Raw genomic sequence first — 23,679 nt, forward strand, 5'->3', positions numbered from 1 at the left:
GCTCCTTCTCCTCCTCCTGCTCCTTCACCTCCTCCTGGTCCTTCTCCACCTCCTGTTCCTTCTCATCCTCCTCCTTCTCCTCCTCCTGCTCCTACTCCTCCTCCTTCTCCACCACCTACTCATTTTCGCCCTCCTGCTCCTTCTCGTTCTGCTCCCCCTCCTCATCCTGCTACTTGTCGACCTCCTGCTCCTTCTCCTCCTCCTGCTCCTTCTCCTCCTGCTCCATCTCCTCCTCCTGCTCCTTCTCCACCTCCGGCTCCTCCTCCTCGTCCTGCTCCTTCTCCTCCTCCTGCTCGATCACCTTCTCCTGCACCTTCTCCTCCTCCTGCACCTTCTCCTCCTCCGGCTCCTTCTCCTCCTCCTGCTCCTTCACCTCCTCCTGCTCCTTCTCCTCCTCCAGCTCGTTCTCCTCCTCCAGCTCGTTCTCCACCTCCTTCTCCTTTTCCTGCTCCTTTTCCTCGTCTGCTCCTTCTCCTCCTCATGCTACCTTTCCTACACCTGCTCCTTCACCTACTCCTGCTCCTTCTTCCCCTCCTTCACCTTCTCCACCTCCTGCTCCTTCTCCACCTCCAGCTCCCTCTCCATCTCCTGCTCCTTCTACCCATTCCGCTCCATCTCCTGCTACCCCTCCTACTCCAGCTACTTCTCCACATCCTGCTCCTTCTCCACCTCATGCTCCTTCTCAACCTACTGCTCCCCCTCCTGCTCCATCTCCTGTTCCTGCTCCTTCTCCTCCTGCTGCAACTTCTCGACATCCTGCTCCTTCTCCTCCTCCTCCTGCGCCTTCACCTCCTCCTCCTCCTTCTTTACCCACTCCGCCTCCTGGTCATTCTCCACCTCCACCTCCAGTTTCTTCTCCTCCTCCTGCTGATTCTCCTGCTCCTGCTCCTACTCCACATCCTGCTCCTTCTCCACCTCCTGTTCCTTCTCAACCTCCTGCTCCTTCTCCACCTCATGCTCCTTCTCAACCTGCTGCTCCCCCTCCTGCTCTATCTCCTGTTCCGGCTCCTTCTCCTCCTCCTGCTCCGTCTCCTCCTCCTGCTACTTCTCCTCTTCCTGCTGCTTCTCCTCCTCCTGCTCCTACTCCTCCTCTTTCACCACCACCTACTCATTTTCGCCCTCGTGCTCCTTCTCCTTCTGCTCCCCCTCCTCATCCTGCTACTTGTCGACATCCTGCTCCTTCTCCTCTCCCTGCTCCTTCTCCACATCCGGCTCCTCATCCTCGTCCTGCTCCTTCTCATCCTACTGCTCCTTCTCCTCCTCCTGCTCCATCTCCGCCTCCTGCTCCTTCTCCTCCTCCGGTTCCTTCTCCTCCTCCGGCTCCTTCTCCTCCTCCTGCTCCTTCACCTCCTCCTGCTCCTTCTCCTCCTCCAGCTCGTTCTCCTCCTCCAGCTCGTTCTCCACCTCCTTCTCCTTTTCCTGCTCCTTTTCCTCGTCTGCTCCTTCTCCTCCTCATGCTACTTTTCCTACACCTGCTCCTTCTCCTACTCCTGCTCCTTCTTCCCATCCATCACCTTCTCCACCTCCTGCTCCTTTTCCACCTCCAGCTCCCTCTCCATCTCCTGCTCCTTCTACCCATTCCGCTCCATCTCCTGCTACGCCTCCCACTCCTGCTACTTCTCCACATCCTGCTCCTTCAACTCCTTCTGCTCTTTCTCCTTCTCCTGCTCCTTCTCCTGCTCCTTCTCCTCCACCAGCTCGTTCTCCACTACCTGGTCTTCCTGCTGGTTCTCCTGCTGCTGCTCCAGCTCCATCTCCTCCTCCTGCTCCTTCTCCACTTCCTGCTCCTTCTCCACCTTCTCCTCCTCCTGCTCCCTCTCCATCCCCTGCTCGGCCTTCTACTCCTGCTCCTTCTCCTCCTCCTGCACCTTCTCCTAGTCCTACTCCATCACCTCCTCCTGCTCCTTCTCCTCCTCGTGCTCGTTCTCATTGTCCAGCACGTTCTCCTCCTCCAGCTCGTTCTCCTCCTCAAGCGCCTTCTCCTCCTCCTGCTCTTTCTCCTCCTCCTGCAACTTCTCCTCCTCCTGCTCCTTCACCTCCTCCTGGTCCTTCTCCTCCTCCAGCTCCTTCTCATCCTCCTGCTCCTTCTCTTCCTCCTGCACCTTCTCCTACTCCTGCTCCTTCAACTCCTCCTGCTCCTTCACCTCCTCCTGCTCCTTCTCCTCCTCCTGCTCGTTCTCCTCCTCCGGCTCCATCTCCTCCTCCAGCTCCTTCTCCACAACCTGCTCCTTCTCCTCCTCCTGCTCCTTCACCTCCTCCTGCTCCTTCTCCTCCTCCTGCACCTTCTCCTCCTTCGACTCCTCCTCCACTTCCTGCTCCGTCACCTCCTCCTGCTCCTCCAGCTCGTTCTCCTCCTCCATCTCGTTCTCCTCCTCAAGCTCGTTCTTCACAACTTGCTCCTTCTCCTCCTCCAGCTCCTTCTCCTCCTGCTGCTCCTTCTCCACCTCCTGCACCTTCTCCTCCTCCTGCTCCTTCTCCTTCCGCTCCCCTTCCTCATCCCGCTCCTTCTGCTCCTCATGCTCATTCTCAACCTCCCGCTCCTTCTCCTCCTCCTGCACCTTCTCCTCCTCCTGCTCCTTCAGCTACTCCTGCTCCTTCTCCTCCTCCAGCTCGTTCTCCTACTCCAGCTCGTTCTCCACCTCTTTCTCCTTTTCCTGCTCCTTTTCCTCGTCTGCTCCTTCTCCTCCTCATGCTACTTTTCCTACACCTGCTCCTTCTCCTACTCCTGCTCCTTCTTCCCATCCATCACCTTCTCCACCTCCTGCTCCTTCTCCACCTCCAGCTCCCTCTCCATCTTCTGCTCCTTCTACCCATTCCGCTCCATCTCCTGCTACGCCTCCCACTCCTGCTACTTCTCCACATCCTGCTCCTTCACGTCCTCCTGCTCCTTCTCCTTCTCCTGCTCCTCCTGCTCCACCTTCTGCTCCTTCTCCACCTCCTGCTCCTTCTCCTTCTGCTCCCCCTCCTCCTCCTGCTACTTCTCCACCTCCTGCTCCTTCTTCACCTCCTGTTTCTTCTACTCACCCTGCTCCATATCCACATGCTCCTTCTCTTGCAGCAGCTCCTTCTCCTCCTCCTGCTCCTTCTCCTCCACCACCTCGTTCTCCACAACCTGGTCTTCCTGCTGGTTCTCCTGCTGCTGCTCCAGCTCCATCTCCTCCTCCTGCTCCTTCTCCACTTCCTGCTCCTTCTCCACCTTCTCCTCCTCCTGCTCCCTCTCCATCCCCTGCTCGGCCTCCTACTCCTGCAACTTCTCCTCCTCCTGCTCCTTCACCTCCTCCTGCTCCATCACCTCCTCCTGCTCCTTCTCATCCTCCTGCTCCTTCTCCTCCTCCTGCACCTTCTCCTAGTCCTACTCCATCACCTCCTCCTGCTCCTTCTCCTCCTCGTGCTCGTTCTCATTGTCCAGCTCGTTCTCCTCCTCCTGCTCCTTCTCCTCCTCCTGCAACTTCTCCTCCTCCTGCTCCTTCACCTTCTCTTGGTCCTTCTCCTCCTCCAGCTCCTTCTCATCCTCCTGCTCCTTCTCTTCCTCCTGCACATTCTCCTACTCCTGCTCCTTCAACTCCTCCTGCTCCGTCAACTCCTCCTGGTCCTTCACCTCCTCCTGCTCGTTCTCCTCCTCCGGCTCCATCTCCTCCTCCAGCTCCTTCTCCACAACCTGCTCCTTCTCCTCCTCCTTCTCCTTCTCATCCTCCTGCTCCTTCTCCTCCTCCTGCACCTTCTCCTAGTCCTACTCCATCACCTCCTCCTGCTCCTTCTCCTCCTCGTGCTCGTTCTCATTGTCCAGCACGTTCTCCTCCTCCAGCTCGTTCTCCTCCTCAAGCGCCTTCTCCTCCTCCTGCTCCTTCTCCTCCTCCTGCAACTTCTCCTCCTCCTGCTCCTTCACCTCCTCCTGGTCCTTCTCCTCCTCCAGCTCCTTCTCATCCTCCTGCTCCTTCTCTTCCTCCTGCACCTTCTCCTACTCCTGCTCCTTCAACTCCTCCTGCTCCTTCACCTCCTCCTGCTCCTTCTCCTCCTCCTGCTCGTTCTCCTCCTCCGGCTCCATCTCCTCCTCCAGCTCCTTCTCCACAACCTGCTCCTTCTCCTCCTCCTGCTCCTTCACCTCCTCCTGCTCCTTCTCCTCCTCCTGCACCTTCTCCTCCTTCGGCTCCTCCTCCACTTCCTGCTCCGTCACCTCCTCCTGCTCCTCCAGCTCGTTCTCCTCCTCCATCTCGTTCTCCTCCTCAAGCTCGTTCTTCACAACTTGCTCCTTCTCCTCCTCCAGCTCCTTCTCCTCCTGCTGCTCCTTCTCCACCTCCTGCACCTTCTCCTCCTCCTGCTCCTTCTCCTTCCGCTCCCCTTCCTCATCCCGCTCCTTCTGCTCCTCATGCTCATTCTCAACCTCCCGCTCCTTCTCCTCCTCCTGCACCTTCTCCTCCTCCTGCTCCTTCAGCTACTCCTGCTCCTTCTCCTCCTCCAGCTCGTTCTCCTACTCCAGCTCGTTCTCCACCTCCTTCTCCTTTTCCTGCTCCTTTTCCTCGTCTGCTGCTTCTCCTCCTCATGCTACTTTTCCTACACCTGCTCCTTCTCCTACTCCTGCTCCTTCTTCCCATCCATCACCTTCTCCACCTCCTGCTCCTTCTCCACCTCCAGCTCCCTCTCCATCTTCTGCTCCTTCTACCCATTCCGCTCCATCTCCTGCTACGCCTCCCACTCCTGCTACTTCTCCACATCCTGCTCCTTCACGTCCTCCTGCTCCTTCTCCTTCTCCTGCTCCTCCTGCTCCACCTTCTGCTCCTTCTCCACCTCCTGCTCCTTCTCCTTCTGCTCCCCCTCCTCCTCCTGCTACTTCTCCACCTCCTGCTCCTTCTTCACCTCCTGTTTCTTCTACTCACCCTGCTCCATATCCACATGCTCCTTCTCTTGCAGCAGCTCCTTCTCCTCCTCCTGCTCGTTCTCCTCCACCACCTCGTCCTCCACAACCTGGTCTTCCTGCTGGTTCTCCTGCTGCTGCTCCAGCTCCATCTCCTCCTCCTGCTCCTTCTCCACTTCCTGCTCCTTCTCCACCTTCTCCTCCTCCTGCTCCCTCTCCATCCCCTGCTCGGCCTCCTACTCCTGCAACTTCTCTTCCTCCTGCTCCTTCACCTCCTCCTGCTCCATCACCTCCTCCTGCTCCTTCTCATCCTCCTGCTCCTTCTCCTCCTCCTGCACCTTCTCCTAGTCCTACTCCATCACCTCCTCCTGCTCCTTCTCCTCCTCGTGCTCGTTCTCATTGTCCAGCTCGTTCTCCTCCTCCTGCTCCTTCTCCTCCTCCTGCAACTTCTGCTCCTCCTGCTCCTTCACCTTCTATTGGTCCTTCTCCTCCTCCAGCTCCTTCTCATCCTCCTGCTCCTTCTCTTCCTCCTGCACATTCTCCTACTCCTGCTCCTTCAACTCCTCCTGCTCCTTCAACTCCTCCTGGTCCTTCTCCTCCTCCTGCTCGTTCTCCTCCTCCGGCTCCATCTCCTCCTCCAGCTCCTTCTCCACAACCTGCTCCTTCTCCTCCTCCTTCTCCTTCACCTCCTCCTGCTCCTTCTCCTCCTCCTGCACCTTCTCCTCCTCCGGCTTCTTCTCCACCTCCGGCTCCGTCACCTCCTCCTGCTCCTCCAGCTCGTTCTCCTCCTCCATTTCGTTCTCCTCCTCAAGCTCGTTCTTCACAACTTGCTCCTTCTCCTCCTACTGCTCCTTCTCCTCTTCCTGCTTCTTCTCCTCCTCCAGCTCCTTCTCCTCCTGCTGATCCTTCTCCACCTCCTGCACCTTCTCCTCCTCCTGCTCCTTCTCCTTCTGCTCCCCTTCCTCATCCCGCTCCTTCTCCTCCTCATGCTCATTCTCAACCTCCCGCTCCTTCTCCTCCTCCTGCACCTTTTCCTCCTCCTGCTCCTTCAGCTACTCCTGCTCCTTCTCCTCCTCCTGCTCGTTCTCCTTCTCCAGCAGGTTCTCCTCCTCCAGCTCCTTCTCCTCCTCCTGCTCCTTCTCCCCCTCCGGCTCCTTCTCGTCCTCCTCCTGCGTCTACTCCTCCTGCTCCTTCTCCTCCTCCACCTCGTTCTCCTCGTCCAGCTCGTTCTCCACAACATGCTCCTTCTCCTGCTCCATCTACTTCTGCTCCCCCTCCTCCTCCTGCTACTTCTCGACCTCCTGCTCCTTCTGATCCACCTGCTCCTTCTCCACCTCTGGATCCTTCTCCACCTCCGGCTCATTCTCCTCCTCCTGCTCCTTCACCTCCTCCTTCACCTTCTCCACCTCCTGCTCCATCTCATGCTCCTGCTCCTGCTCCTTCTCCTCCTCCTGTTCCTTCTCCTCCACCAGCTCGTTCTCCACAACCTGGTCTTCCTGCTGGTTCTCCTGCTGCTGCTCCAGCTCCATCTCCTCCTCCTGCTCCTTCTCCACTTCCTGCTCCTTCACCACCTTCTCCTCCTCCTGCTCCCTCCCCATCCCCGGCTCGGCCTCCTTCTCCTGCAACCTCTCCTCCTCCTGCTCCTTCACCTCCTCCTGCTCCATCACCTCCTCCTGCTCCTTCTCATCCTCCTGCTCCTTCTCCTCCTCCTGCACCTTCTCCTAGTCCTACTCCATCACCTCCTCCTGCTCCTTCTCCTCCTCGTGCTCGTTCTCATTGTCCAGCTCGTTCTCCTCCTCCAGCTCGTTCTCCTCCTCAAGCGCCTTCTCCTCCTCCTGCTCCTTCTCCTCCTCCTGCAAATTCTCCTCCTCCTGCTCCGTCAAATCCTCCTGGTCCTTCTCCTCCTCCTGCTCCTTCTCATCCTCCTGCTCCTTCTCTTCCTCCTGCACCTTCTCCTACTCCTGCTCCTTCAACTCCTCCTGCTCCTTCACCTCCTCCTGCTTCTTCTCCTCCTCCTGCACCTTCTCCTAGTCCTACTCCATCACCTCCTCCTGCTCCTTCTCCTCCTCGTGCGTTCTCATTGTCCAGCTCGTTCTCCTCCTCCAGTTCGTTCTCCTCCTCAAGCGCCTTCTCCTCCTCCTGCTCCTTCACCTCCTCCTGGTCCTTCTCCTCCTCCAGCTCCTTCTCATCCTCCGGCTCCTTCTCCACCTCCTGCTCCGTCACCTCCTCCTGCTCCTCCAGCTCGTTCTCCTCCTCCATCTCGTTTTCCTCCTCAAGCTCGTTCTTCACAACTTGCTCCTTCTCCTCCTACTGCTCCTTCTCCTCCTCCTGCTCCTTCACCTCCTCCTGGTCCTTCTCCTCCTCCAGCTCCTTCTCATCCTCCGGCTCCTTCTCCACCTCCTGCTCCGTCACCTCCTCCTGCTCCTCCAGCTCGTTCTCCTCCTCCATCTCGTTCTCCTCCTCAAGCTCGTTCTTCACAACTTGCTCCTTCTCCTCCTACTGCTCCTTCTCCTCTTCCTGCTCCTTTTCCTCCTCCAGCTCCTTCTCCTCCTGCTGCTCCTTCTCCACCTCCTGCACCTTCTCCTCCTCATGCTCATTCTCAACCTCCCGCTCCTTCTCCTCCTCCTGCACCTTCTCCTCCTCCTGCTCCTTCAGCTACTCCTGCTCCTTCTCCTCCTCCTGCTCGTTCTCCTTCTCCAGCAGGTTCTCCCCCTCCGGCTCCTTCTCGTCCTCCTCCTGCGTCTACTCCTCCTGCTCCTTCTCCTCCTCCACCTCGTTATCCTCGTCCAGCTCGTTCTCCACAACATGCTCCTTCTCCTGCTCCATCTACTTCTGCTCCCCCTCCTCCTCCTGCTACTGCTCGACCTCCTGCTCCTTCTGATCCACCTGCTCCTTCTCCACCTCCGGATCCTTCTCCACCTCCGGCTCATTCTCCTCCTCCTGCTCCTTCACCTCCTCCTTCACCTTCTCCACCACCTGCTCCATCTCATGCTCCTGCTCCTGCTCCTTCTCCTCCTCCTGTTCCTTCTCCTCCACCAGCTCGTTCTCCACAACCTGGTCTTCCTGCTGGTTCTCCTGCTGCTGCTCCAGCTCCATCTCCTCCTCCTGCTCCTTCTCCACTTCCTGCTCCTTCACCACCTTCTCCTCCTCCTGCTCCCTCCCCATCCCCTGCTCGGCCTCCTACTCCTGCAACTTCTCCTCCTCCTGCTCCTTCACCTCCTCCTGCGCCTTCTCCTACTCCTGCTCCTTCAACTCCTCCTGCTCCTTCACCTCCTCCTGCTCCTTCTCCTCCTCCTGCTCGTTCTCCTCCTCCGGCTCCATCTCCTCCTCCAGCTCCTTCTCCACAACCTGCTCCTTCTCCTCCTCCTTCTCCTTCACCTCCTCCTGCTCCTTCTCCTCCTCCTGCACCTTCTCCTCCTCCGGCTCCTTCTCCACCTCCTGCTCCGTCACCTCCTCCTGCTCCTCCAGCTCGTTCTCCTCCTCCATCTCGTTCTCCTCCTCAAGCTCGTTCTTCACAACTTGCTCCTTCTCCTCCTACTGCTCCTTCTCCTCTTCCTGCTCCTTCTCCTCCTCCAGCTCCTTGTCCTCCTCCTGCACCTTCTCCTCCTCCTGCTCCATCTCCTCCTCCTGCTCCTACTCCTCCTCCTTCTCCACCTCCTCCTGCTTTTCCACCTCCTGCTCCTTCTCCTTCTGCTGCCCTTCCTCATCCCGCTCCTTCTCCTCCTCATGCTCATTCTCAACCTCCCGCTTCTTTTCCTCCTCCTGCACCTTCTCCTCCTCCTGCTCCTTCAGCTACTCCCGCTCCTTCCCCTGCTCCTGCTCCTTCTCCCCCTCGGGCTCCTTCTCGTCCTCCTGCTGCGTCTACTCCTCCTGCTCCTTCTCCTCCTCCACCTCGTTCTCCTCGTCCAGCTCGTTCTCCACAACATGCTCCTTCTCCTGCTCCATCTACTTCTGCTCCCCCTCCTCCCCCTTCTACTTCTCGACCTCCTGCTCCTTCTGATCCTCCTGCTCCTGCTCCACCTCCGCATCCTTCTCCACCTCCGGCTCATTCTCCTCTTCCTGCTCCTTCACGTCCTCCTTCACCCTCTCAACCTCCTGCTCCATCTCATGCTCCTGCTCCTGCTCCTCCTCCTGCTCCTGCTCCTTCTCCACCTCCTGCTCCTTCTCCTCCTCCTGCTCATTCTCCATCTCTTGCTCCTTCACCTCCTCCTGCTCCTCCTCCTTCTGCTCCCCCTCCTCCTCCTGCTACTTCTCGACCCCCTGCTCCTTCTCCTCCTACTGCTCCTTCTGCTGCTCCTGCTCCTTCTCCACCTCCGGCTCCTTCTCCTCCTCCTGCTCCAGCTCCTCCTCCTGCTCCTTCTCCTCCTCCTGCTCGTTCTCATCCTCCGGCTCCATCTCCTCCTCCTGTTCCTTCTCCACAACCTGCTACTTCTCCACCTCCTGCTCCTTCTACTCCGCCTGCTACTTCTCCTCCTCCTGCTCCTTCTCCTCCTCCTGCACCTTCTCCTCCTCCGGCTCCTTCTCCTCCTCCTGCTCCTTCACCTCCTCCTGCTCCTTCTCCTCCTCAAGCTCGTTCTCCTCCTCCAGCTCGTTCTCCCACCCACCCCCCCCCCCCCCCCGCCGCGCTCCTTCTCCTCCAACTGCTCCGTCTCCAATTCCTTCTCTTTCTTCTCCTCCTCCTCATGCTCCTCCTCCAGCTGCTCTTCCCTCTCCCCCTCCAGCTCCCCCTGCTGCTCCTTCTCATACTCCTGCTGCTTCTCCACCTCCTGCTCCCTCTCCACCTCCACCTGCCTCTCCTTCTCCAACTCCCGGTCCTTCTCCACCTCCTGCTCCTTCTTCTTCTGCTCCACCTCCTCCTGCTGCAACTTCTGGACACCCTGCTCCTTCTCCTCCTCCTGCTGCGCCTTCACCTCCTCCTCCTACTTCGTTGCCCTCTCCGCCTCCTGGTCATTCTCCACGTCCTGCTCCTTCTTCACCTCCAGTTTCTTCTCCTCCTGCTCATTCTCTGCTCCTGCTCCTTCTCCACATCCTGCTCCTTCTCCACCTCCTGCTCCTTCTCAACCTCCTGCTCCCCCTCCTGCTCCATCTCCTGTGCCCGCTCCTTCTCCTCCTCCTGCTCCTTCTCCTCCTCCTGCTCCTTCTCCTCTTCCTGCTACTTCTCCTCCTCCTGCTCCTACTCCTCCTCCTTCTCCACCACCTACTCATTTTCGCCCTCCTGCTCCTTCTCCTTCTGCTCCCCCTCCTCATCCTGCTACTTGTCGACCTCCTGCTCCTTCTCCTCCTCCTGCTCCTTCTCCACTTCCGGCTCCTCCTCATCGCCCTGCACCTTCTCCTCCTCCTGCTCCTTCTCCTCCTCCTGCACCTTCTCCTCCTCCGGCTCCATCTCCTCCTCTTGCTCCTTCACCTCCTCCTGCTCCTTCTCCTCCTCCAGCTCGTTCTCCTCCTCCAGCTCGTTCTCCACCTCCTTCTCCTTTTCCTGCTCCTTTTCCTCGTCTGCTCCTTCTCCTCCTCATGCTCCTTCTTCCCCTCCTTCACCTTCTCCACCTCCTGCTCCTTCTCCACCTCCAGCTCCCTCTCCATCTCCTGCTCCTTCTACCCATTCCGCTCCATCTCCTGCTACCCCTCCTACTCCTGCTACTTCTCCACATCCTGCTCCTTCTCCTCCTCCTGCTCATTCTCCATCTCCACCTGCCGCTCCTTCTCCAACTCCCGGTCCTTCTCCACCTAATGCTCCTTCTTCTTCTGCTCCACCTCCTCCTGCTGCAACTTCTCGACATCATGCTCCTTCTCCTCCTCCTCCTGCGCCTTCACCTCCTCCTCCTCCTTCTGTACCCACTCCGCCTCCTGGTCATTCTCCACCTCCTGCTCCTTCTTCACCTCCAGTTTCTTCTCCTCCTCCTTCTACTTCTCCTGCTCCTGCTCCTACTCCACATCCTGCTCCTTCTCCACCTCCTGTTCCTTCTGAACCTCCTGCTCCTTCTCCACCTCATGCTCCTTCTCAACCTGCTGCTCCCCCTCCTGCTCCATCTCCTGCTCCATCTCCTGTTCCTGCTCCTTCTCCTCCTCCTGCTCCTTCTCCTCCTCCTGCTCCTACTCCTCCTCCTTCTCCACCACCGACTCATTTTCGCCCTCCTGCTCCTTCTCCTTCTGCTCCCCCTCCTCATCCTGCTACTTGTCGACCTCCTGCTCCTTCTCCTCCTCCTGCTCCTTCTCCACCTCCGGCTCCTCCTCCTCGTCTTGCTCCTTCTCCTCCTCCTGCCCCTTCTCCTCCTCCTGCTCCATCTCCGCCTCCTGCTCCTTCTCCACCTCCGGCTCCTCCTCCTCGTCCTGCTCCTTCTCCTCCTCCTGCTCGATCACCTCCTCCTGCACCTTCTCCTCCTCCGGCTCCTTCTCCTCCTCCGGCTCCTTCTCCTCCTCCTGCTCCTTCACCTCCTCCTGCTCCTTCTCCTCCTCCAGCTTGTCCCGCTTCTTCAGCTCGTTCTCCACCTCCTTCTCCTTTTCCTGCTCCTTTTCCTCGTCTGCTCCTTCTCCTCCTCATGCTACTTTTCCTACACCTGCTCCTTCTCCTACTCCTGCTCCTTCTACCCATCCTTCACCTTCTCCACCTCCTGCTCCTTCTCCACCTCTTGCTCCTTCTCCTCCTCCTGCTCCTTTGCCTTCTGCTCACCGTCCACCTCCTGCTCCTTCCCCACTTCCTGCTCCTTCTACTCCTCCTGCTCCTTCTCCCCCTCCAGGTCCTGTTCCCCCCCCCGCCCCCCCCGCCCCCGGTCCTTCTCCTCCAACTGCTCCGTCTCCAATTCCTGCTCTTTCTTCTCCTCCTCCGCCAGCTCCTACTCCTTCTACCCCTCCTGCTCCCCCTCCCCCTCCTGCTCCTTCTCACCCTCCTGCTGCTTCTCGACCTCCTGCTCCTTCCCCACCTCCTGCTCCTTCTCACCCTCCTGCTGCTTCTCCACCTACTGCTCCTTCTCCACCTCCTGCTCCTTCTCCTCCTCCTGCTCCTTCCCCACTTCCTGCTCCTTCTACTCCTCCTGCTCCTTCTCCCCCTCCAGGTCCTGCTCCCCCCCCCCCCCCGCCCCCGGTCCTTCTCCTCCAACTGCTCCGTCTCCAATTCCTGCTCTTTCTTCTCCTCCTCCTCGTGCTCCTCCTCCAGCTTCGACTCCTTCTACCCCTCCTGCTCCCCCTCCCCCTCCTGCTCACCCTCCTGCTCCTTCTCACCCTCCTGCTGCTTATCCACCTCCTGCTCCTTCTCCACCTCCTGCTCCCTCTCCATCTCCTGCTTCATCTGCACCTCCTGCTCCTTCTCCTGCTCCACCTCCCGCTCCATCTCCACCTGCTGCTCCTTTTTACAACTCCCGGTCCTTCTCCACCTCCTGCTCCTTCTTCTTCTGCTCCACCTCCTCCTGCTGCAACTTCTCGACATCCTGCTCCTTCTCCTCCTCCTCCGCCTCCTCCTGCGCCTTCACCTCCTCCTCCTCCTCCTTTTTTACACTCTCCGCCTCCTAGTCATTCTCCGCCTCCTGCTCCTTCTCCACCTCATGCTCCTTCTCAACCTGCTGCTCCCCCTCCTGCTCCATCTGCTCCTCCTGCCCCTACTCCTCCTCCTTCTCCACCATCTACTCATTTTCGCCCTCCTGCTCCTTCTCCTTCTGCTCCCCCTCCTCATCCTGCTACTTGTCGACCTCCTGCTCCTTCTCCTCCTCCTGCTCCTTCTCCTCCTCCTGCTCCATCTCCTCCTCCTGCTCCATCTCCTCCTCCTGCTCCATCTCCTCCTCCTGCTCCTTCTCCACCTCCTGCTCCATCTCCTCCTCCTGCTCCTTCTCCTCCTCCTGCTCCTTCTCCTCCTCCTGCTCCTTCTCCTCCTCCTGCTCCATCTCCTCCTCCTGCTCCTTCTCCACCTCCTGCTCCTTCTCCACCACATGGTCCTTCTCCACGTCATGCACCTTCTCCACCTCCTTCTCCGTTTCCTGCTCCATTTCCTCGTCTGCTCCTTCTCCTCATGCTACTTTTTCTACACGTGCTACTTCTCCAACTCCTGCTCCTTCTTCACCTTCTGTTTCTTCTACTCTTCCTGCTCCATCTCCACCTCCGGCTCCTTCTCCTCCTCCTGCTCCTTCTCCTCCACCAGCTCGTTCTCCACAACCTGGTCCTCCTGCTGCTTCTCCTGCTCCTGCTCCAGCTCCATTTCCTTCTCCACCTCCGGCTCCTTCTACACCTTCTCCTCCTCCTGCTCCCTCTCCAACCCCTGCTCGGCCAAGTACTCCTGCACCTTCTCCTCCTCCTGCTCTTTCACCTCCTCCTGCTCCATCACCTCCTCCTGCTCCTTCTCATCCTCCTGCTCCTTCTCCTCCTCGTGCACCTTCTCCTAGTCCTAATCCATCACCTCCTCCTGCTCCTTCTCCTCCTCATGCTCCTTCTCCTCCTCCAGCTCGTTCCCCTCCTCAAGCTCGTTCTCCTCCTGCATCTGTTTCTCCTCCTCAAGCTCGTTCTCCACAACTTGCTCCTTCTCCTTCTGCTCCTCCTCATGCTCATTATCCTCCTGATGCTCCTTCTCCTCCTCCTGCACCTTCTCCTCCTCCTGCACCTTCTCCTCCTCCTGCTACATCTCCTCCTCCTGCTCCTGCTCCCCCTCCTTCTCCACCTCCTGCTGCTTTTACACCTCCTGCTCCTTCTCCTTCTGCTCCCCCTCCTCATCCTGCTCCTTCTCCTCCTCCTGCTCCTTCTCAACCTCCTGCTCCTTCTCCTCCTCCTGCTCCTTCTCCTCCGACTGCACCTTCTCCTCCTCCTGCTCCTTCAGCTACTCCTGCTCCTTCTCCTCCTCCTGCTCGTTCTCCTTCTCCAGCAGGTTCTCCTCCTACAGCTCCTTCTCCTCCTCCTGCTCCATCTCCCCCTCCGGCTCCTTCTCGTCCTCCTCCTGCGTCGACTTCTCCTGCTCCTTCTCCTCCTCCACCTCGTTCTCCTCGTCCAGCTCGTTCTCCACAACATGCTCTGTCTCCTGCTCCTGCTCCTTCTTCTCCTCCTGCTGCTTCTCCACCTCCACCTCGTTCTCCTTGTCCAGCTCGTTCTCCACAACATGCTCCTTCTCCTGCTCCATCTACATCTGCTCCCCCTCCTCCTCCTGCTACTTCACGACCTCCTGCTCCTTCTGATCCTCCTGCTCCTTCTCCACCTCCGGCTCATTCTCCTCCTCCTGCTCCTTCACCTCCTCCTTCACCTTCTCCAACTCCTGCTCCATCTCATGCTCCTGCTCCTTCTCCTCCTCCTGCTCCTTCTCCGTCTCCACATCCTGCTCCTTCTCCACATCCTGCTCCTTCTCCTCCTCCTGCTCCTTCTCCATCTCTTGCTCCTTCTGCTCCTCCTGCTCCTTCTCCTGCTCCACCTCCTGCTCCTTCTACACCTCCTGCTCCTCCTCCTTCTGCTCCCCCTCCTCCTCCTGCTACTTCTCGACCCCCTACTCCTTCTCCACCTACTGCTCCTTCTGCTGCTCCTGCTCCTTCTGCACTTCCGGCTCCTTCTCCTCCTCCTGCTCCATCTCCTCCTCCTGCTCCTTCTCCTCCTCCTACTCCTGCTCCTTCTCCACCTCCTACTCCTTCTCCACCTCCGGCTGCTTCTCCACCTCCGTCTCCTTCTCCTCCTCCTGCTCATTTTCCTCCTGCTGCTCCTTCTCCTCCTCCTGTCCCTTCTGCTCCTCCTCTTCCTGCCCCTTCTCCATCTCCTACTACCCTCGTACTCCTGCTCCTTCTCCTCCCCCTGTTGCTTCTCCATCTACTTCTCTTTCTTCACTCCCTGTTTCTGCTCCTCCACCTGCTCCTTCTGAACCTCCTGCTCCTTCTGTTTCTGCTCCCCCTCCTCCTCGTGCTCCTTCTCCTCGTCCTGCTCGTTCTCCTCCTCCTGCTCCTTCTCCTCCTCCTGCTCCTTCACCTCATCCTGCTCCTTCTCCACCTCGTACTACTTATTCACCACCGGCTCACTCGACTCCACCTGTTCCCTCTCCATCTCCTGCTCCCCCGCCCACTCCATCTCCTGCACCCCCTTCTTCTCCTGCACCTTCTCCTCCTCATGCTCCTTCACCTCCTCCTGCTCCTTTTCCTCCTCCTGCTCCTTCACCTCCTCCTGCTCCTTCTCATCCTCCTGCTCCTTCACCTCCTGCACCTTCTCCAAGTCCTACTCCATCACTTCCTCCTGCTCCTTCTGCTCCTCGTGCTCGTTCTCATCCTCCAGCTCGTTCTCCTCCTCAAGCTCCTTCTCCTCCTTCTGCTCCTGCTCCTCCTCCTTCTCCACCTCCTGCTGGTTTTCCACCTCCTGCTCCTTCTCCTTCTGCTCCCCCTCCTCCTCCTGCTCCATCTGCTCCTCCTGCCCCTACTCCTCCTCCTTCTACACCACCTACTCATTTTCGCCCTCCTGCTCCTTCTCCTTCTGCTCCCCCTCCTCATCCTGCTACTTGTCGACCTCCTGCTCCTTCTCCTCCTCCTGCTCCTTCTCCACCTCCGGCTCCTCCTCCTCGTCCTGCTCCTTCTCCTCGTCCTGCTCCTTCTCCTCGTCCTGCTCCTTCTCCTCCACCTGCTCCTTCTCCTCCTCCTGCTCCATCTCCTCCTCCTGCTCCTTCTCCACCTCCTGCTCCTTCTCCAACACATGCTCCTTCTCCACGTCATGCCCCTTCTCCACCTCCTTCTCCGTTTCCTGCTCCATTTCCTCGTCTGCTCCTTCTCCTCCTCATGCTACTTTTTCTACACGTGCTCCTTCTCCTACTCCTGCTCCTTCTTCCCCTCCTTCACCTTCTCCTGCTCCTTCTCCTGCTCCAACTTCTGCTCAATCTCCACCTCCTGCTCCTTCTCCTTCAGCTCCCCCTCCTCCTCCTGCTACTTCTCCACCTCCTGCTCCGTCTTCACCTCCTGTTTCTTCTACTCTTCCTGCTCCATCTCCACATGCTCCTTCTCCTCCTCCTGCTCCTTCTCCTCCACCAGCTCGTTCTCTACAACCTGGTCGCCCTGCTGCTTCTCCTGCTTCTGCTCCAGCTCCATCTCCTTCTCCACCTCTTGCTCCTTCTCCACCTTCTCCTCCTCCTGCTCCCTCTCCATCCCCTGCTCGGCCAACTACTCCTGCACCTTCTCCTCCTCCTGCTCTTTCACCTCCTCCTGCTCCATCAACTCCTCCTGCTCCTTCTCATCCTCCTGCTCCTTCTCCTCCTCCTGCACCTTCTCCTAGTCCTAATCCATCACCTCCTCCTGCTCCTTCTCCTCCTCGTGCTCGTTCTCATCCTCCAGCTCGTTCTCCTCCTCCAGCTCGTTCTCCTCCTCAAGCTCCTTCTACTCCTCCTGCTCCTTCTCTTCCTCCTGCACCTTCTCCTCCTCCTGCTCCTTCACCTCCTCCAGCTCCTTCACCTCCCCCTGCTCCTTCACCTCCTCCTGCTAATTCTCCTTCGCCTGCTCGTTCTCCTCCTCCGGCTCCATCTCCTCCTCCAGCTCCTTCTCCACAACCTGCTCCTTCTCCTCCTCCTGCTCCTTCTCCTTCGCCTGCTCGTTCTACTCCTCCTGCTCCTTCTCCTCCTCCTGATCATTCTCTTCCTCCTGCACCTTCTCCTCCTCCAGCTCCTTCACCTCCCCCTGCTCCTTCACCTCCTCCTGCTAATTCTCCTTCGCCTGCTCGTTCTCCTCCTCCGGCTCCATCTCCTCCTCCAGCTCCTTCTCCACAACCTGCTCCTTCTCCTCCTCCTGCTCCTTCTCCACCTCCGAATCCGTCTCCTCCTCCTGCTCCTGCTCCTGCTGCTTCTCCACCTCCTGATCCTTCTCCTCCTCCTGCTCCTTTTCCTCCTCCTGCTCCTTCTCCACCTCCTGCTCCTTCTCCACCTTCTCCTCCTCCTGCTCCCTCTCCATCCCCTGCTCGGCCACCTACTCCTGTACCTTCTCCTCCTCCTGCTCCTTCACCTCCTCCTGCTCCTTCTCATCCTCCTGCTCCTTCTCCTCCTGCACCTTCTCCAAGTCCTACTCCATCACTTCCTCCTGCTCCTTCTCCTCCTCGTGCTCGTTCTCATCCTCCAGCTCGTTCTCCTCCTCAAGCTCCTTCTCCTCCTTCTGCTCCTGCTCCTCCTCCTTCTCCACCTCCTGCTGCATTTCCACCTCCTGCTCCTTCTCCTTCTGCTCCCCCTCATCCTCCTGCTCCATCTGCTCCTCCTGCCCCTACTCCTCCTCGTTCTCCACCACCTACTCATTTTCGCCCTCCTGCTCCTTCTCCTTCTGCTCCCCCTCCTCATCCTGCTACTTGTCGACCTCCTGCTCCTTCTCCTCCTCCTGCTCCTTCTCCACCTCCGGCTCCTCCTCCTCGTCCTGCTGCTTCTCCTCGTCCTGCTCCTTCTCCTCGTCCTGCTCCTTCTCCTCCACCTGCTCCTTCTCCTCCTCCTGCTCCACCTCCTCCTCCTGCTCCTTCTCCACCTCCTGCTCCTTCTCCACCTCCTGCTCCTTCTCCAACACATGCTCCTTCTCCACGTCATGCCCCTTCTCCACCTCCTTCTCCGTTTCCTGCTCCATTTCCTCGTCTGCTCCTTCTCCTCCTCATGCTACTTTTTCTACACGTGCTCCTTCTCCTACTCCTGCTCCTTCTTCCCCTCCTTCACCTTCTCCTGCTCCTTCTCCTGCTCCAAATTCTGCTCAATCTCCACCTCCTGCTCCTTGTCCTTCTGCTCCCCCTCCTCCTCCTGCTACTTCTCCACCTCCTGCTCCGTCTTCACCTCCTGTTTCTTCTACTCTTCCTGCTCCATCTCCACATGCTCCTTCTCCTCCTCCTGCTCCTTCTCCTCCACCAGCTCGTTCTCTAAAACCTGGTCCTCCTGCTGCTTCTCCTGCTTCTGCTCCAGCTCCATCTCCTTCTCCACCTCCTGCTCCTTCTCCACCTACTCCTCCTCCTGCTCCCTCTCCATCCCCTGCTCGGCCAACTACTCCTGCACCTTCTCCTCCTCCTGCTCCATCATCTCCTCCTGCTCCTTCTCATCCTGCTGCTCCTTCTCCTACTCCTGCACCTTCTCCTAGTCCTAATCCATCACCTCCTCCTGCTCCTTCTCCTCCTCGTGCTCGTTCTCATCCTCCAGCTCGTTCTCCTCCTCCAGCTCGTTCTCCTCCTCAAGCTCCTTCTCCTCCTCCTGCTCCTTCTCTTCCTCCTGCACCTTCTCCTCCTCCTCCTCCTTCACCTCCTCCTGCTCTATCTCCTCCTCCAGCTCCTTCTCCACAACCTGCTCCTTCTCCTCCTCCTGCTCCTTCTCCTCCTCCTGCTCCTTCTCCTCCTCGTGCTCGTTCTCATCCTCCAGCTCGTTCTCCTCCTCCAGCTCGTTCTCCTCCTCAAGCTCCTTCTCCTCCTCCTGCTCCTTCTCTTCCTCCTGCACCTTCTCCTTCGCCTGCTCGTTCTCCTCCTCCGGCTATATCTCCTCCTCCAGCTCCTTCTCCACAACCTGCTCCTTCTCCTCCTCCTGCTCCTTCTCCTCCTCCTGCTCCTTCACCTCCTCCTGCTCCTTCTCCTCCTCCAGCTCGTTCCCCTCCTCCAGCTCGTTCTCCTCCTCCATCTCGTTCTCCTCCTCAAGCTCGTTCTCCACAACTTGCTCCTTCTCCTCCTCCTGCTCCTCCTCCTGCTCATTCTCCTCCTGATGCTCCTTCTACTCCTCCTGCACCTTCTCCTCCTCCTGCACCTTCTCCTCCTCCTGCTCCATCTCTTCCTCCTGCTCCTGCTCCTCCTCCTTCTCCACCTCCTGCTGCTTTTCAACCTCCTGCTCCTTCTCCTTCTGCTCCCCCTCCTCATCCTGCTCCTTCTCCTCCTCCTGCTGCTTCTCAACCTCCTGCTCCTTCTCCTCCTCCTGCTCCTTCTCCTCCTCCTGCTCCTTCAGCTACTCCTGCTCCTTCTCCTCCTCCTGCTCGTACTCCTTCTCTATCAGGTTCTCCTCCTACAGCTCCTTCTCCTCCTCCTGCTCCATCTCCCCCTCCGGCTCCTTCTCGTCCTCCTCCTGCGTCGACTCCTCCTGCTCCTCCTCCTCCTCCACCTCGTTCTCCTCGTCCAGCTCGTTCTCCACAACATGCTCCTTCTCCTGCTCCATCTACTTCTGCTCCCCCTCCTCCTCCTGCTACTTCACGACCTCCTGCTCCTTCTGTTCCTCCTGCTCCTTCTCCACCTCCGGATCCTTCTGCACCTCCGGCTCATTCTGCTCCTCCTGCTCCTTCACCTCCTCCTTCACCTTCTCCACCTCCTGCTCCATTTCATGCTCCTGCTCCTTTTCCTCCTCCTGCTCCTTCTCCTCCTCCTGCTCCTTCTCCGTCTCCACATCCTGCTCCTTCTCCACATCCTGCTCCTTCTCCTCCTCCTGCTCCTTCTCCATCTCTTGCTCCTTCTGCTCCTCCTGCTCCTTCTCCTGCTCCACCTCCTGCTCCTTCTACACCTCCTGCTCCTCCTCCTTCTGCTCCCCCTCCTCCTCCTGCTACTTCTCGAACCCCTACTCCTTCTCCTCCTACTGCTCCTTCTGCTGCTCCTGTTCCTTCTCCACTTCCGGCTCCTTCTCCTCCTCCTGCTCCATCTCCTCCTCCTGCTCCTTCTCCTCCTCCTGCTCCTGCTCCTTCTCCACCTCCTACTTCTTCCCCACCTCCAGCTGCTTCTCCACCTCCGGCTCCTTCTCCTCCTCCTCGCTCAATTTACTTCCTGCTGCTCCTTCTCCTCCTCCTGTCCCTTCTGCAACTACTCTTCCTGCCCCTTCTCCATCTCCTACTACCCTCGTACTCCTGCTCCTTCTCCTCCCCCTGTTGCTTCTCCATCTCCTTCTCTTTCTCCACTCCCTGTTTCTTCTCCTCCACCTGCTCCTTCTGAACCTCCTGCTCCTTCTGTTTCTGCTCCCCCTCCTCCTCCTGCTCCTTCTCCTCGTCCTGCTCGTTCTCCTCCTCCTGCTCCTTCTCCTCCTCCTGCTCCTTCACCTCATCCTGCTCCTTCTCCACCACGTGCTACTTATCCACCACCGGCTCACTCTACTCCATCTGTTCCCTCTCCATCTCCTGCTCCCCCGCCCGCTCCATCTCCTGCACCCCCTTCTTCTCCTGCACCTTCTCCTCCTCATGCTCCTTCACCTCCTCCTGCTCCTTCTCCACCTCCGACTCCGTCTCCTCCTCCTGCTCCTGCTCCTGCTGCTTCTCCACCTCCTGATCCTTCTCCTCCTCCTGCTCCTTTTCCTCCTCCTGCTCCTTCTCCACCTCCTGCTCCCTCTCCATCTTCTCCTCCTCCTGCTCCCTCTCTATCCCCTGCTCGGCCACCTACTCCTGCACCTTCTCCTCCTCCTGCTCCTTCACCTCCTCCTGATCCATCACCTCCTCCTGCTCCTTCTCATCCTCCTGCTCCTCTCCTCCTCCTGCACCTTCTCCAAGTCCTACTCCATCACCTCCTCCTGCTCCTTCTCCACGTCCTGCTTCATCTCCACCTCCTGCTCCTTCTGCTCCTGCTGCTCGTTCTCCTCCTCCTGTTTCTTCTCCTGCTCCAGCTCCTTCTCCACCTTCTGCTCCTTCTCCACCTAATGCTCCATCCCCTCCTCCTGCTCGTTTTCCTCCTCCTAGTCCTCCAGTGCCTGCTCCTTCTCCTTCTGCTCCGTCTGCTCCTCCTGCTCCTTCTCCACTTCCTGCTCCTTCTCCACCTCGTGCTCCTTCTCTACCTCCTGCTCCTTCTCCACCTCCTGCTCCTTCTCCTCCTGCTGCTCCTTCTCCTCCTCCAGCTCGTTCTCCTCCTCCAGCTCGTTCTCCACATCCTGCTCCTTCTCCACCTCCGTCTCCTTCTCCAACTCAGGATCCTTCGCCTTCTCCTCCTCCTGCTACTTCCCCACGTCCTGCTCCATCTCCACCTCCTGCTCCTTCTGCCCCTTCTCCTCCTCCGGCTCCATCTCCTCCTCCGACTCCTTCTCCTCCTCCAGCTTCTTCTCATCCTCCTGCTCGTTCTCCTCCTCCTGCTTCTTCTCCTGCTCCTGCTCCTTCTCCACCTCCTGCTCCTTCTCCACCTCCTGCTCCATCCCCTCCTCCTGCTCGTTTTCCTCCTCCTAGTCCTTCTCCAGCGCCTGCTCCTTCTCCTTCTGCTCCGTCTGCTCCTCCTGCTCCTTCTCCACTTCCTGCTCCTTCTCCACCTCGTGCTCCACTTCCACCTCCTGCTCCTTATCCAACTCCTGCTCATTCTCCTCCTGCTGCTCCTTGTCCTCCTCCAGCTCGTTCTCCACATCCTGCTCCTTCTCCACCTCCGGCTCCTTCTCCAACTCAGGATCCTTCGCCTTCTCCTCCTCCTGCTACTTCCCCACGTCCTGCTCCATCTCCACCGCCTGCTCGTTCTGCCCCTTCTCCTCCTCGGGCTCCTTCTCCTCCTCCGGCTCCTTCTCCTCCTCCTGCTCCTTCTCCTGCTCCTGCTACTTCTGCACCTCCTGCTCCCTCTCCAACTCCTGCTCCTTCTCCTCCTCCTGCTCTTTCTCCTCCTCCTGCTCCTTTTCCTCCTCCTGCTCCTTATCCTCCTCCTGCTCCTTCCCCTCTTCCAGCTCGTTCTCCTCTTCCAGCTCGATCACTACAATCTGCTCCTTTCACACCTCCTGATCCTTCTCCACCTCCGCCTCCTTCCCCACCTCCTGCTCCTTCTCCTTCTCCTCCTCCTGCTCCTTCTCCACCTCCTGCTCCTTCTACTCCTCTTGCTCATTTTCCTCCAGCTGCTCCTTCTCATGCTCCAGCTCCATCTCCACCTCCTGCTCCTTCTCCTCCTCCTGCACCTTCTCCTCCTCCTGCTTCTTCTCCTCCGACTGCTCCTTCCCCACCGCCTGCTCCTTCTCCTTCTGCTCCCTCTCCTCCTCTTTTCCTTCTGCTCCTCCTGCTCCTTATCCTCCTCCTCCTCCTTCTCCTCCTCCAGCTCGTTCTCCTCTTCCAGCTCGATCACCACAATCTGCTCCTTCTACACCTCCTGCTCCTTCTCCACCTCCGCCTCCTTCCCCACCTCCTGCTCCTTCTCCTTCTCCTCCTGCTCCTTCTCCACGTCCTGCTCCATCTCCACCTCCTGCTCCTTCTGCTCCTGCTGCTCGTTCTCCTCCTCCTGCTTCTTCTCCTGCTCCTGCTCCTTCTCCACCTCCTGCTCCTTCTCCACCTCCTGCTCCATCCCCTCCTCCTGCTCGTTTTCCTCCTCCTAGTCCTTCTCCTGCGCCTGCTCCTTCTCCTTCTGCACCGTCTGCTCCTCATGCTCCTTCTCCACTTCCTGCTCCTTCTCCACCTCGTGCTCCTTCTCCACCTCCTGCTCCTTCTCCTCCTGCTGCTCCTTCTCCTCCTCGAGCTCGTTCTCCTCCTCCAGCTCGTTCTCCACATCCTGCTCCTTCTCCACCTCCGGCTCCTTCTCCAACTCAGGATCCTTCGCCTTCTCCTCCTCCTGCTACTTCCCCACGTCCTGCTCCATCTCCTCCTCTGGCTCCTTCTCCTCCTCCTGCTCATTTTCCTCCTCCTACTCCAACTCCTGCTCCTGCTCATTCTCGACCTCCTGCTCCTTCTCAACCTCCTGCTCCTTCGCCTTCTGCTCCCCCTCCTCCTCCTGCTCCTTCTCCCCCTCCTGCTCGTTCTCTTCCACCTGCTCCTTCTCTTCCTCCTGCTCCTTCTCCTCCTCCAGCACGTTCTGAACCTCCTGCTGTGTCTTCACCTCGTGCTCCTTAACCACCTCCGGCTCAGTCTCCCCCTCCTGCTCCTTCTCCACCTCCGGCTCCATCTGCTCCTGCTCCTGCTCCTGCTGCTTCGCCACCTCCTACTCCTCCTCCTCCTGCTCATTCTCCTCCTCCTGCTCCACCTCCTCCTACTGCTCCAGCTCATTCTCCACCTACTGCTTCTTCTCCTTCTGCTCCCCCTCCTCCTCCTGCTACTTCTCGACCTCTTGCTACTTTTCCTCCTCCTGCTCCTTCTCCACCAACTGCTCCTTCTCCTCCTCCTGCTCCATTTCCTCCTCCTGCTCCTTCTCCTCCTGTTCCTTCTCCTCCTCCTGCTCCTTTTCCGCCTCCTGCTCCTTCTCCACCTCCTGCTACTTCTTCTTCTGCTCCCCCGCCTCATCCTGCTCCTTCTCCACATCCTGCCTCTTCTCAACCTACTGCTCCTTCTCCACCTCCGGCTCCTTCTCGACCTCCTGCTCCTGCTCCTACTCCTGTTCCTGCTCCTTCTCCTCGTCTTGCTCCTCCTCCTGCTCCACGTCCTGCTCCTTCTCCCCCTTCCGCTCCATCTGCAGCATCCCCTCCTACTCCTGCTCCTTCTCCTCCTCCTGCTCCATCTCCTTATGCTGCTCCTTGTCCCTATCCTCCTCCTGCTCCTCCTCCTCCTACTGCTCCTTCTCCTCCTCCGGCTCCTTCTACTCCTCCAGCACGTTCTCCTCCTCCAGCTCGTTCTCCACAACCTGCTGCCCCTCCTCATCCTCCCGCTCCTTCTCCATCTCCTGCTCCTTCTCCATCTCCTGCTCCTTCTCCATCTCCTGCTCCTTCTCCACCTCCTGCTCCTGCTCCACCTCCTGTTGCTTCACCTCCTGCTGCTCCTTCTCCTCCTCCATCTCGTTCTCCACAACTTGCTCCATCTGAACCTCCAACTCCTTCTCCACCTCCGTCTCCTTCTCCAACTCCTGCTCCTTCTCCACCTCCTGCTCCTTCTCCACCTCCTGCTCCTGCTCCACCTCCTGTTGCTTCACCTCCTGCTGCTCCTTCTCCTCCTCCATCTCGTTCTCCACAACTTGCTCCATCTGAACCTTCAACTCCTTCTCCACCTCCGTCTCCTTCTCCATCTCCTGCTCCTTCTCCATCTCCTGCTCCTTCTCCAAATCCTGTTCCCTCTCCATCT

At 58.8% G+C, this 23,679-nt stretch overlaps 1 protein-coding gene and 1 pseudogene across 1 annotated transcript; both read right to left on the reverse strand.

The window, feature by feature from the left end:
* Positions 1-202: 202 nt before the first annotated feature.
* Positions 203-5,073, reverse strand: LOC137319937 (golgin subfamily A member 6-like protein 6; annotated as a pseudogene).
* A 4,865-nt stretch (positions 5,074-9,938) lies between these two features.
* Positions 9,939-23,677, reverse strand: LOC137319938 (golgin subfamily A member 6-like protein 7; the record flags this gene model as incomplete). The annotated part of the gene is made up of 7 exons (XM_067981813.1): positions 23,369-23,677; positions 16,069-16,107; positions 15,335-15,445; positions 12,532-12,747; positions 12,271-12,327; positions 11,033-11,128; positions 9,939-10,001 (listed from the first exon to the last, which is right to left on the reverse strand). Coding segments are annotated over exons 1-7 (891 nt in total), but the record flags the coding sequence as incomplete, so codon positions are not given.
* Positions 23,678-23,679: the final 2 nt, after the last annotated feature.

Source organism: Heptranchias perlo, unplaced genomic scaffold, assembly GCF_035084215.1.
Source record: "Heptranchias perlo isolate sHepPer1 unplaced genomic scaffold, sHepPer1.hap1 HAP1_SCAFFOLD_94, whole genome shotgun sequence".
Taxonomy (NCBI): domain Eukaryota; kingdom Metazoa; phylum Chordata; class Chondrichthyes; order Hexanchiformes; family Hexanchidae; genus Heptranchias; species Heptranchias perlo.